Consider the following 14,848-nt stretch of genomic DNA (forward strand, 5'->3'; position numbering starts at 1 on the left):
CTCATCGTCTGAGGTGTAATGATTACCCTTGAGGTCTCTCTTAAGTAGAGGAAACAAATAAAAATCACAAGGCGCAAGATCGGGGGAATAAGGAGGGTGTGGAATCGGTTCAAACTTCAGGTTTCGCAGAGCCTCTCCAGTTGCGCGCGAGGTGTGTGGACGAGCGTTGTCATGTTGCAAGATTATTGGTGCCAGGCTGCCTCTAACATGTCAAACTCAACATCAGAGGTGTTTTAGAGTCTGTATGTACTGAGAAGAATTAAACATTGCAACAAGATGGAACGGTAATTGTCTGTGGCAGTGATTGGACTTCTGCTGCATGTTTCATCAACAATTATGGCTTTTCCAGGCTCGCAACCACAAAATTTTATTATCCATCAATTTACAATAGACCTATCAACAGCATTGTCACCATAAACAGCCTTTAAATGTAATTTTTTCAGCAGTTAAAAATTCGATAACAGCACGCTGTTTAACTCGCATTGACATAGCACCAGAACATGTCTCCATATTTCCGCTTCTCAAAATATAGTAAATGAACGCAACAACCTCAAACTGTGCATGCACATAGAGGGGAAATATTAATTCCATATGCCACTTGGCATGCTTCTGAAAATCATTTCGTTTGTGCTCTACAAGCACGTGTGCATTACTTTTCAGCCTGCCCTCGTACATACTGAAACTTTATTTTAAATTAAAGCCAAATAATTGCCAGATTATATTGGGCTATGGATTATTAATGCTACTAATTACTAACTAAATGTCAAGTAATTTTGGCCTAGAGGTAGATGTTAGGTGTCATCTCTTGATAAATTAATTATTAAATATTAGTTTAATTATAGTATTAAATTTAGAGATATCACCTAATGCTTATTTCTAGGCCAAATTACTTGAAATTTAGTTAGTAATTAGTAACATTACTATAGCCCAATGTAATCCAGCAATTGTTTGCCTTTAATCTAAAAATCAAGTTTATAATTATATTTCTTTATTTTAAATATCAAAAATTATTTCTTGAATATGTGTTTACTGATGTGTGGGAGTTGCTAGTTCTGCCATATGCATCTGCAGAGAACATTGTGATCAGTTATTGTGAATTAGCTTGTTTAATTTTTTTTAAAAACAAAATGTTGTTCAAAATAAATTTTACATTGAAAAACTTTCTTTCCAACTTTTATTTTTTTTTTTACTTTAAAGGGATGGGTACTGCAAGATCTTAGTGGTTAAGGCTTTGTTTACATTTGTGAGAAACTGAGGGCTCAGCATAACAGTTTGAAGCCCTTCTTTTGGCAACGGTCTTGTGAAGACCGCTTACTTTGTCACTGGATGGCTAAGAGGGCTATAAATCGAGTGGGGACGTCACGGATAAGTTGATAGGGTCCATTCTCCAAAATAAGACAGGTTGACTGGTTAGCAAATGAGAAAAAGGTTACACGCTATAACTATTTAACAACTGAGTATGGTCTGAGAGAGAGATTTTACGTAAAATTCAAAGTAAAATACCTTGTGATGATTACTTGATGTTTATAGATCCTATTCATATGACTTTGGGGAGACAATCGTGGATCTAGCTGAGAATCAGGGGTCTGTAGGCTGTCAGGGAGCTGGCGGGTAGAGCTTCATCTATGCTCCTATTATGTCTGCCCCGATTGTCGGGTGCAACCCTTTTTATACGCGTTGCATGTGAGATTTGCTTCAGGTGACTTTAATTTAAGGTGTTCTAAGTTTGAGTTGTGTCTGGGGTTTGCTGATATGAGCTGTCAAGAACTGTATGATTCAACGAATTATGACTATTTTCTATCAGTTATTGTGGCTTGCCCTATCTCATAATTTCATCCACTTGACAGTTTCCATCATTAATAATCAACTGTCTTGACATATAAGTCTAAACATTGTAGTGACTGCTGACTTAGACCGATATTTAATCGGTTTTATCTATCAGAGTATTGCGAGTGAGTGAGAAAAAGGAAGTGGGGCTTTTCCACTTCTCTTAAGTTTAACTAATTAATTTAATTACTTAATTATCCCCTCCAGAATCTCTCATATTTATTACAGTATGACCTACTTGGGCAACATTTTCTTACCTCAATCTGTTGACAGAAATATAAAAAAAAATAAGTTTTTAAAACTTCAATATCATTGTGTGCACTATTTATAAGAATTGTTACATATAAAAAAGTAAAAAAAAAGGGCTGAAAAAATTAAAGTGAAAAATTGATGCCATTACATTTTGTTTCTCAATAACTTTTGTTTTTATTTTTAAATAAAAATTATTTTTTAAAATATAAACAACCTAGTGATGATATATTATTTTATATTTGATTTTATAATTTGACATATTTTAATAGTCATATTTTAATAAATTAAAAAATTATATAGTGATAGTAATGTTGTTATACCTTACATGTGCATTAAAGTTGAAATATAAACCAAATACATTTTTACTGTTTAGGAAATGAAAGCTGAATTAGAATTGCAACTGCAACAAAGGTAAAGTAATTATATATTATATTTTTTTATAATCTAATAATAATTTATTTTTTGTAATTTACAATTACAAAATAAAATATATAAAATTGTATAAATTATTTAATTGAAAATAATTTTTTTATTTTAATGACCTGAAACCATGCTTTAAACTTTGTTGCTGCTTCGAACACAATAAAGTGCAATAAATTAAGACACTTGGCAGTTTTCTCATCTTTAATTTAGTTGATACGTGTGAAAATATACATGTTTTGGACTCCTAAGCCCCTCTTCAGCCAACTAAAATATTAAAGGAGTATACAACACATATATAAAAATACATAAGTTTTCTAGTATTTATAAAAATATCTTGATTTAAAACGTACCTAGGCATTCACAAGTTTTACAAATTAAAGTGACATCAGCTTATTCTTAAGTTCTTCAATACATCTTCATTACTTTAGACGTCAGAGACATCGCAAATGCACTACGACAATTAAGCATACCGAACAATGTCCGATGTGAAATACTATTCAGCTCCATGACCTAGGGTACAACTATTATTAAAGACAGTACTTAATTAACCATACTTTCCATCTTGTATGTCACTCATAAATTAGTTTTGCAAAATCATTACCTTCGTTGATACTCATTCATAATATAATACAAATTTACATATCATATGACGTCTGTGACAATTTTACAGTTGTATATTTTTGTTAAGTCATTTAACAGTTTAATATCTATTATTATAAATTATTACATGGACTATAATAATAATAAAAAATTTTTTGAAGCTGGTGAACATGATTAATAATTAATATAAAATTCTTAACTAGTTTTCACTTATTGAATTGCTAGGATTTTTATTTATACAATTTTGAATTTTGATGATTTCTATACTTTCCTTAAATTTTCTTTTATATGTATCTTTTTCTCTGTGTAAAATATCTATATTAATTTTATCTATATTACAATTATTTAAAAGACAGTGTTCATGAAAGGCAGAATTTAATCTTTGATATTATAAATCAGCTATATGTTCTTTCATTCTTACTTTAACTTTATGTTTAGTTTCTCCTATATAAAAATTAGTATTTTCACAAGTGCACGAAATTTTATAAACTACATTTTTGCTTACTTCTTTCTATGCTATGTTTGTCTTTCTAAGTTGTTTCACAGTTAATCTAGAGTGTAGCTTTTCATATGTTGGTACGAGTTCTACATTAATTTTTTGACTACTTTATTAACTTCCTCATACAAGCCTTTTATGTATGGAAAACGAATGTATTTTATGTCCATTTGTTTAGGATCTATTCATATTTTTTTTATCTATTTTTTTGGCTATTTCTTTTTCCCAAGTGCTAAGAGTTCTGTTTGAGTATCCTGAAAGAATAAATTTTCTCTTGAGTGCATTTAAATGTTCAATTTGTTTGGTACTTATACTAGTTCTATTTTTGATCTTAGTGTATTCCATATTAAATATATTTTGTTTTATATGAAGTGGTATGTTAAAATTGTAGTTAACGGTAGTATTTATTGAACACAGCTGTTTAAATGGTTCAAATTTGAGATTTGTATTATTTCTTTTACTTGCAATATCTAAATAATTTATACTGGTGGTAATTTTATCTTCTTCTTCTATTTTAAATTGAATATTTTTATAGATATTATTTATTATATTTCTGATTTCATTAATGTTAATCTTGACCTCATCATATATTATTAAGATGTCTAAAGTAATAGAGATGTATTGAAGAAACTTAAGAATAAGCTGATGTTACTTTAATTTGTAAAACTTGTGTATGCATAGGTATGTTTTGAATCAAGATATTTTTATAAATTCTAGAAAATTTATGTATTTTTATATATGTGTTGTATACTCCTTTAATATTTTAGTTGGCTGAAGAGGGGCTTAGGAGTCCAAAACATGTATATTTTCACACATCAACTAAATAAAAGATGAGAAAACTGCCAAGTGTCTTAATTTATTGCACTTTATTGTGTTCAAAGCAACATGAAAATAAATTTATTAAAATTATTAATAATAAATACATACAGAGGCACCTCATACTTTGAACACTTAGAGTTCAAATGCAAAATTTGACAAAAATTCATCTCTGAGTTTGAATGATGCTTCAAAGTTCGAAATACATACACATTGAAAAATGTGCTCAAAGTATAAACACAATCTATCATTTGTCCGAGTCATCTCATGTTCTTGCTCTTGTATTATGCTTGTATGTTTTCAGTGCTTTTTTTTGCTTTATTTTTGATGTGTTTGGTGGTTATATATACTGTATTGTGTATTTCCTGATTTTTAACAATCTCTTCCTACAGTTTTTCTTTATCAACAGCTTTTGGGAACTTTGTACATTTTATATCCTTTAGTTCAAAATTTTCCAAATGGAACTTTTTAAACCACATTTAACACGTTCAAATTTTAAGATCATCTTTCCCATACACATTATTATTTGTTTTATGGTTTTACTGTTTGTACGGCGTTATATCTTTTTCGAAACTCATGAATCATAATATGACATGCTTTTTATCCAAAGATGTTACAACTTAATTTTATTCAAACAAAATGTGAAGTAGAGAGTTTAAAGTAAGTTTCTAAACAAACAATAAAATATCTCTATCTATATCTTAAATTTCACAACTGTTAAAATTAAATCACATGTCTATGTTAAGATGCATGGAGTGCAACCAATAAATACAATTTTCATTTTATTACACAGTATTAAATGTATTTTATTTATGATTTTCATGTTTTAATTTATTATTAGGGCATTTAATTGTATTATATTTATCTTTAATTGTGTGTATTTGCTGTTTTAAGTTTAAATTGTTTTAATTGTAGATCTATAAATTTCCAATGTTGTTTCTCTGTTTATCTGTCTTTCCATTCTTCCTTAATCTCGAACAGAATTAGATAGATGAAAGCCAAAACCAGGTGTGGAAAGTTTAGGGGCAGGAGGCCGTGATTAACTATATACAAACATGCAATTTGCACCAGGCACCAATTTGCATTAGAAGTCACATTATTTCAATTCAAAAATTTTTTGCTGAAAGGAGTTAGATAGATGACCAACACAACTCAATTGCTAACAGGAAAATTATGATGTACAGGGACAAGAAACTACAGTATTAATTTGAGGTGGCAAGCATATATTTTAAATTAAATAAATTAAAAATTGCAACCTGACATTGTGATGATGTCACAATAAATAAATGCTCGTTATCTAGTATACTACTAATTTGAGATGGAGAGCATATATATTCAATTATTTATTTATTATAAAATAAATGTTTAAAGATATAAAAATATGATATGATTATTTTTTTTTCACTCTTTACATTCTGAATTTGACTAAGTGATTTTGAAGACTAAAAGAAGTACTGTACTTAATATTTTATACTTATACACATTCTATTACACAATAGATGATTAAAAATGTGCTGAATTTTAAAAAATAATTCAAGGCCACCTACAGACTTTTTTGAAATATTCAAAAGTACTCTCATTTATTGCAAAAATATAAACAAATGCAATATTTTACTGCATTATAGTAATGATTTAAAATTTTAAAACATATCTTTATAAAGCATACAAGACTAAGTCTAAGTTCTGTTTTACACGTATCAGATAATTTAAAGATTAAAAATTGTAGCCCAGCATTGTGATAATGTCAGTAAATAATCATTTGAATTTCATATTAAAAAGTGTTATTTAATTTTTAAGAATAATCTTTCAATTTGGTTTAAGTATTTAATGTACTTAATATGTATCAATATATTATTTAATTAATATACTTACTAGAAATGATGATACTTAATTCTGTCAATATAATTTGACATCAATAATTTTCCAACTGATCTGATATGGATATTTGCTTTCATCCATACTTTACAGATGTTGATAATAAATGAAAGCCTGAAAGCTTTCATTTATAGAATATTTACTTTGTTCACTAACCATTTAAATTCAAAATATAAGGAAGTAAAAGTTTATAAATCAATTTATGGAGTCCTTTTGGATTTGAGCCCTATACAATTGTAATTGTCTAGTTTTCCTAGGTCTGACTCTGGCTCTGTTTTTAGGAAAAAATTGAATAAATTTGTAATAGTATAGAAAAATTGGCAGGTTGAAAACTTTGTTGCCAAATTACCAACTTCACATAAAATATCACCATACCTGGAAAATTATTTGCATGTTGCCCATCCATTGCTAAAAAACATCTGGTCTGCAAAGTTTTTTATACAAGCAGAATAAGCAATTCAGCTCACTCTGTTATTGGTCAAAACCTATCACAACTGAAGTACTTAAAATTTATGTGCTAAGTATGTTCTGTTATGGGGTTTGGATCTATACTTTACAACAAAAATCTTTATTAATAACAATAAAAATTTATTTTAGTTTATTGGAGTGTCAGTTTATTATCAAACCAATACTAATATATCGGGAATAAGGATTGCAATTGCTGGATCCCTCATCCAGCAATCCAGCTGGATCCAGCACATTTTTTGGCCTATTGGATCCAGCACTGTGGATCCGCAAATACTCAATTAACTTTCTAAATAATGGCGCAAAAGTCTACGTTGTCTGCCTTGCCGCTTTACTATGTGCGCAATCACTCAGCAGTAAGAGCGATGTTGCTGTTCATTGTAGCACGTGCTACACCCCCCTCTACACAACACCGCCCGCCCTTTTACCTCTGCTGATCTAATTGCCAGTTGATTTTCCGCTAAATAAAGTGTCTTCGCGCTAAATAAAATAAGTAACTCCTATCCTAATCTTGGTGCATAATTCTAATTTACAGTTGGTTGTGACATCAATGAATCACGTGACGGTATGATTGCAGTTTAAACTGGCCGTAGAAGCTCTCTGCAGAAGAGTTGAGTTTGATAACTGCTGACACAACTTTGAAATTTGTCTTAGACAAACTAAAAAGCCAGGACACAATCTTGAGTGCCAACCTTTCTGAGGCACTCCACAAAAGAATCAGAGAATAGCGTCTTACCGAGATCACAGGGATGCTGATTTACATACAGAACTTGAAGAAGTATGACCAAAAAGTTAGAAAACTTTATCTTTCACATGCCGAAAAAAATGTAATGCACCAGGAGATGAAAAATATGCTGAATTGTGTAAATGCATATATAGTGGAACCAGCAGCAATGTCAGAGGATATTACAGAGGTGGAAAACAATGATCCAGATAACCCAGATTTCCTGAATTTCACATTGGAACAAAAATTAGATATCCAACTAAAGTGTGAGAAAGAAAACTTCATGAAACAGAAAGAAACTAGTACTGAGAAGGATTATGATAAATTATTAAAAAAGGAAATGGCTGGTTATGAAAGTGAGGGAGTCAGAGGTGAAAACTTATCTTTGATTTATCATTATTTGATGACACTGAAACCAGCTAGCATAGAGCCGTATATACGGCGGGATATATATGCAGTTCATTAAGAAGTAGGTTGGGAGACAACACCATCAATACCATTTGTTTCTTGAGATCCTACTTTTAGAAAAGTCAAAAAAATAACAGAAGTGATTGATTTAATTTTATTTAATCCTTTAAAATACTTTATTCAAGACAAGACTAATACTTTATAACTTCTACTTTAATTCTATTAAGTAAGAGTTTTTTAACTTTTATTCTATAAGTGGTTAGTGGGCTGGGCTAGGCAATTTTATTGTGAAAATTAGTGAGAAACTGAGACTACCTAGTTAGTTAAATAGTTAATTAAATTATTGAGTATCAGTATCTTAGATATATGAGGATATGAATATACGTGATTCATGATTGTGATAATAATAACTAACTACTAGACTACTACTAATTACTTACTCACTACTTTATTAACACTAATAATTAAATGTAGAGTCTATATAAGAAAACTGGTAAGACTGATAGCCACTTAGCCACTGATTATCCATCCTTACATTATTATAATATAATATATTAATATAAATTAATTAGTAGAATTACCTTTGCTATTATTTAACTTAAAGATTACATTATAATTATAATCTAACTAAACATTGAAAGTTAATTATCCCTATCTCAAGTGTTAAACCAAACCAAAGTTAAGTTTACTACCTAAATGTGTAAGAAGTTTTACTGATTTATAATGACCAGTCTAAATAATAAAAGTTTCTTAAGTATTTAAAAAAAATGTTTTATTTCTTTTAAAAAACCCATAAATTTTGGGTAGATAGATAGATAACACTTTATTGCACCAAAAAACATTCGCACATCATTCCAGCTGGATCCAGCTGGAATGATGTTGGTCCAGCAAAAATCCAGCTGGATTAAAGACACTGCTGGATTGCAATCCCTAATCGGGAACATTCCAATGTGCCAATATATCTGTATCAGTTACATCTCTAATACAGTACATAGGTAAACATGATGATAGATTTAATAATGACATCAAACCGTGCATGCCAAGATGTTGTGTGAAGAAACAAAACCAATGAGTGAATATTGTAAATTAGTAGTAGTGCATGTTTTCTTAAAAAACAAATGCCAAAAAGTTATGAAAAATAAAATGGTCTCTCATATTTTTATTATATGAGACAATTTACTTATTATTTTGTAATAGTATTATAAGATTATAGTATTATAGATGCTAAGTAGGACAAAACTATGATAAAGAACATATTTGCTCCCCCTGCACATCTCCCTATGGCATTGTTGCTACTACAATAATTTGGTTATACAAGAGTACTTTTTCAAATTCTAGTCTATAAATCACAATCAAATTTTTACAATAAGAATTATAACTTCAGCTATCTTTCACACGAAATAAGCTTCTGTTTCATATGAAAATGTTGCATAATCCAAGTTATCTGCAACTACCTACAAGACTGTAGGTAGTTGCAGATAACTTGTACTAATTCAGGACATCTAAAACAGTAACAGCTGCATTACATAAAGAAAAAATATTACAAATATTTTTAGGTAGGTAGTTGCAGATAACTTGGATTATGCAACATTTTCATATGAAACAGAAACTTATTTGGTGTGAAAGATAGCTGAAGTTATAATTCTTATTGTAAAAATCTGATTGTGATTTATAGACTAGAATTTAAAAAAGTACTCTTGTATAACCAAATTATTGTAGTAGCAACTATGCCATAGGGAGATGTGCAGGGGGAGCAAATATGTTCTCTATCATAGTTTTGTCTTACTTAGCATCTCTTTTATCCCTTCTCCTTCAGTGCAAAACCCAGTTATACCATTGTAGTAGTTTTTCCAAAATTGAAGTCGATATTTGTGAATTGTATTGTGAGTAAAAATGGTATTATTTTATTATAGCTTTATGGTGAAAATAATAAGAATTAAATAATTAGATAAACATTGAGAAGATAATTCACAGATACTTAAATAAGAATGAATAGGGATAAATCCAATACAAATCAAAAGGAATCTACATAAATGATATATATCTGAAATTTTTGCCAAAATGATTGAATTTCATTATGTTGTTATCAGCTTGACAATGAATTAATTATTTCTGTATTTATTTAATTGCTGTTAAATATTATTGAATAACAACTGAATTCAGTTATTATTTATTTATGTTTTTAACAACAAAAATATTAATGCTTAATTAAAAATAATAATAAAAATAAATTATTACTGATAATCAGTTTTTCTCTGAACAGAGCAGCTGCTGATGATGTAACAGTACTGAGGCAAGAATTAGTTTCTGTTCAAAAACTAATGGATAAAACTATTTTAGAAAAAGAAGCTGAAAAAGACTCTCTTCAGAAGGACTATTATATTTTGCAAGAAAAAGTCACTTCGTAAGTAAAAAAAATTTGAGAATCAATGAGAAATACAATAGAATCTGCTAATTGTAATCATTTAATGTTATTAGAATTAGCTAGTCCCAAAACATCAACAAAGTTAAAATACAGTCAAACCTCACTTTTTGGACTTAATTTGTTTCTAAAAGTTATTCAAAACTGATATGTTCTCAAACTGAAACAAATTTTCCCATAAGAATGGGAAAATTTGTAAAATGTAAAATGGATTAATCTATTACCGATCCCCAAAACAGTTTTTTTTTTAGTTGTATTTCATGCATAAAAATGTCTACAAATGCAATGTGATATTATATAGTATTATTTATATCTATTTTATATACATATATATTAAAAAATAAATATATTTTGTCACTGCCAATTGAAACTGAAACCATCACTTTACAGAAAAGTGCTATAAATAGAGATGCAACTCTGACTGCCTGCATGAAATATAACCAAATCAATCAAGACAAACAGCTACTACCTTATCAACACTTTCTTGAATATTATGCTTCAATTGCTTTGATTTAGATTTAAATTTTAATTAATTAATTAATTTTGATTTTAATTTTAGTTTCATTTTCAGTGTAAAAACCAGAGTTTTAATTATTATTTTATTATTTTTATATTTAATTAACCGGCTACCTAGTATTAATAAATATTAAATATTAATATTCTGAGTTATAATACTATATTAATAAATGTTTATTTAATTTGAGCTAAGCACTTTTTAAACATGGAGTCGTGGATGTCATTTACATTATGCAAATGTCAATTAGCATGGTTTTATTAATTAATTTGATTTAAATTCAATTGCAATGCATACCGTTAAACAAAAGTAATATCTTACCCACACGTGTATTGAAATCTAATTTGAGTAACAATGTCGTTGATGGTTCATGTCATGATGTCTAATGATGTGAGACAATCTCAGAGTCACTAACTCCTGAATTGGTAGTCCTATCGCTGATTGGTTGGGCTGTCAACTTTCTTTAACATGGGGAGTATAAGGAGTTGACCATCTGTGTCTTTCATCTATGGCTGGTTCTTGCCAAGTAGCTTGTTTGGTAACTGAGTTTTCATATGGCAACCGGGGCAAATATGGTGTTCAAAATTTTCTTTGTAAACTGAATTGTTTGAAAAGTGAGGTGTTTGAAACCCAAGGTTTGACTGTACATGTATAAAACTTACTGATTATAATGAGAATACAGTTATATTTATCATTATCCTTAGGCAAATAGACAAAAAAATTTGTCTCAACTTTTGGCTGATAATACAGTTATAATAATAATAATAACTGTATTATCATTTTCATTTAAACTGTACTAAATAATTTTCATTTGTTTTTATTCAGTAGCCGAATGAAAACAAGTGAAAATTTGATGATAGATGTGACAAATGTTTGCTATAAGAAAATACCAGTTAAGATAAGAATATATAATAAGAAAACTTAACCAGTGTTTTAAATTTTAATTGATAATCATTTTAANTGGATGTCATTTACATTATGCAAATGTCAATTAGCATGGTTTTATTAATTAATTTGATTTAAATTCAATTGCAATGCATACCGTTAAACAAAAGTAATATCTTACCCACACGTGTATTGAAATCTAATTTGAGTAACAATGTCGTTGATGGTTCATGTCATGATGTCTAATGATGTGAGACAATCTCAGAGTCACTAACTCCTGAATTGGTAGTCCTATCGCTGATTGGTTGGGCTGTCAACTTTCTTTAACATGGGGAGTATAAGGAGTTGACCATCTGTGTCTTTCATCTATGGCTGGTTCTTGCCAAGTAGCTTGTTTGGTAACTGAGTTTTCATATGGCAACCGGGGCAAATATGGTGTTCAAAATTTTCTTTGTAAACTGAATTGTTTGAAAAGTGAGGTGTTTGAAACCCAAGGTTTGACTGTACATGTATAAAACTTACTGATTATAATGAGAATACAGTTATATTTATCATTATCCTTAGGCAAATAGACAAAAAAATTTGTCTCAACTTTTGGCTGATAATACAGTTATAATAATAATAATAACTGTATTATCATTTTCATTTAAACTGTACTAAATAATTTTCATTTGTTTTTATTCAGTAGCCGAATGAAAACAAGTGAAAATTTGATGATAGATGTGACAAATGTTTGCTATAAGAAAATACCAGTTAAGATAAGAATATATAATAAGAAAACTTAACCAGTGTTTTAAATTTTAATTGATAATCATTTTAATCAATGTTTTATTGCTATGTAATAGTTTAAATTGCTGGCATTTTTTATTTCATTTATATACAAGCTGCTGTTAAAGATGTTTGCTAGTTTTTGCAATAAAAACATTGGATTAATTACTATTAATTAATAATAATAATTAAAATTTTTAGATTAAGATTTTTTTTTAGTTCTAATTTAATGTCAGAATTACTAAACCCAGAATTGTAATAGTTGTAATGTTATTTACTTAATCTGCTTAATGTTATCATTTAATTATAGTCATTAATATAAGTGAGTGTCAAAATGATTACAATAAGCAGATTCTATTTTTCTATATTTCTCTATTACTCTAGATTTCTTTTGTATTATGCATTATTGTATTTATATTTAATAGTATTATTTCTTTTGTATTATTCATGTATTATGTTTTGTCATGTTTTTTACTTCTACTACATTAAAACTAATAACTAATTAGATACAAAAAAATTTGGCTAGAGATAAGATGATGCCATTTAAATAATTGATGGAGTGGATTGATTGAATGGAAGATGTCAAGTAATTTTCTTAGTAGAGGTAATTAGGGGTGGGTATCAATGGTCATAGTTTGTTTAAGTAACATCCAGTCATTGTACAAACTTAGATGACAGCTAAGCTAATTTACTTGTGTTGCTCCTGATTGCCCAAAAATACTTGAGAGAAACTTGAAGTGAACTCCAATAGAGCAGTTTGTTTTATTTTTTAAAGAATTTTGAGTTGTTTTTGCGTTTATTTTAAAGTAAAAATTAAACTGCCATGTTTTGAAACCATGTCGTATTTTTTATATTTGTTTTATAAGTGCAATGTAGCATAATAACAATCACTTGGCACAATTCATGTAAAAATTAAAATTATTATTGTAGCTTGCATTTACTTATTTATTCTTAAAAACACTTTTAATTTCAATTGTTTTGTCTTCCTTTGTAAGTCATACAGCAATTTTCCATTGATCTTCAATTCCTCTCTTAAATTTTAGACTCCTCATGTATAATTTTTGCATTATGTACAGGTACATCTTTTCTTAAATTTTCAAAACCAATCTTCTGCATTTCCAATCTCTATTTTCTTAATATGTGATTGATTCATTTACAGTGAAGAAGCAAGCAACTATAGTTAATGATTCTTTTCTCTATAAATGATCTAACACTTTAATTTTGTATTGGATGGACATTGCCTTCTTTGTTCTTTTCAATAATTTGGCATTGGTATATTTAAATAATTATTGCTTTTTCAGAATAAACAAAAAACTAACTAAAATCTGCAAGCATTGTGAATTTGAGTGTTGTAAAACACAACACACATTCAATATAAAACTCAATGCATATTGGTTGAATTAGTGCACATGCTAAAACAATTGAGAAACTATGAAACAATATACATAAAAAAATAACCACTTAATAAAGCCAATAACCGGTATTAAATAATCGTAAAATGAACTGCGAACGTTTTCGGTTCCTTCCCTAGGACCTTTCTCAAGCAGCGATTCGTCTTTAGAATAAATATGAACGAAGACCAGTAAATAGCGATATTCGAAAAATTATTCTTCCGAACAACATTTCAAAACACTAAATTTACGGATCACATCAAATGGTTGGAACAAATGGAGATCTGCAAGGCATACAACACATCTGAACCTATTAGCTCGAGGGATGAAATTACCCTATCCCTTGCATGGCAGGCCCTACTACAGAAAGAAGATACGCATTAATAATACGTTTCATAAATAGGGTGTAAACATCATGCATAGGAATTTTTTTTTTCTTTTTTTAAACCGAACATTTTTTTATTTTTATTTTTTATTGAATTTATTTACGGAATTCAGGAATGCACGTGATTCACTTTAACGTTGAATTTTGACTTTTGAAATGTTGTTCGGAAGAATAATTTTTCGAATATCGCTATTTACTGGTCTTCGTTCATATTTATTCTAAAGACGAATCGCTGCTTGAGAAAGGTCCTAGGGAAGGAACCGAAAACGTTCGCAGTTCATTTTACGATTATTTAATACCGGTTATTGGTTTTATTAAGTGGTTATTTTTATATTAATCCGGTATTAGAAGATTCTTTATCAATATACATCATTATGATCTAACAGTGTACAGTATGGATTGCGACTGTGATAGAGTATATTTAAGTTAAAAAGCAATAAAAAATTGTTTGTCTTTTTATCTGTTCTTTTATTATTTTGGTTAATTGTTCCACAGATACATGAAGTTTAGATTTACAGATACAAAAAATGATTGCAAATGCTCAGCCAAGATTAAAGAATGTATAAATATGGAGCTGCTGTTGTGTAAAATACATTC

The 14,848-nt window shown here is 28.8% G+C and overlaps 1 protein-coding gene across 3 annotated transcripts in view; it reads left to right on the forward strand.

The window, feature by feature from the left end:
- LOC111637630 (early endosome antigen 1-like) overlaps nt 1-14,848 on the forward strand; it is a 71,510-nt gene that overhangs the window by 14,948 nt on the left and 41,714 nt on the right. For 2 of the 3 annotated variants that reach the window (XM_023383164.1, XM_023383163.1), the window contains exon 4: nt 10,150-10,290. In XM_023383164.1, coding sequence (XP_023238932.1) covers nt 10,150-10,290 — 141 coding nt within the window. Of the gene's footprint in view, nt 1-2,452; nt 2,491-10,149; nt 10,291-14,848 lie in introns of all 3 variants that reach the window. The other variant, XM_023383165.1, reaches the window with a different exon arrangement.

Source organism: Centruroides sculpturatus, unplaced genomic scaffold, assembly GCF_000671375.1.
Source record: "Centruroides sculpturatus isolate CEXI.00-Female unplaced genomic scaffold, Cexi_2.0 scaffold1133, whole genome shotgun sequence".
NCBI lineage: Eukaryota > Metazoa > Arthropoda > Arachnida > Scorpiones > Buthidae > Centruroides > Centruroides sculpturatus.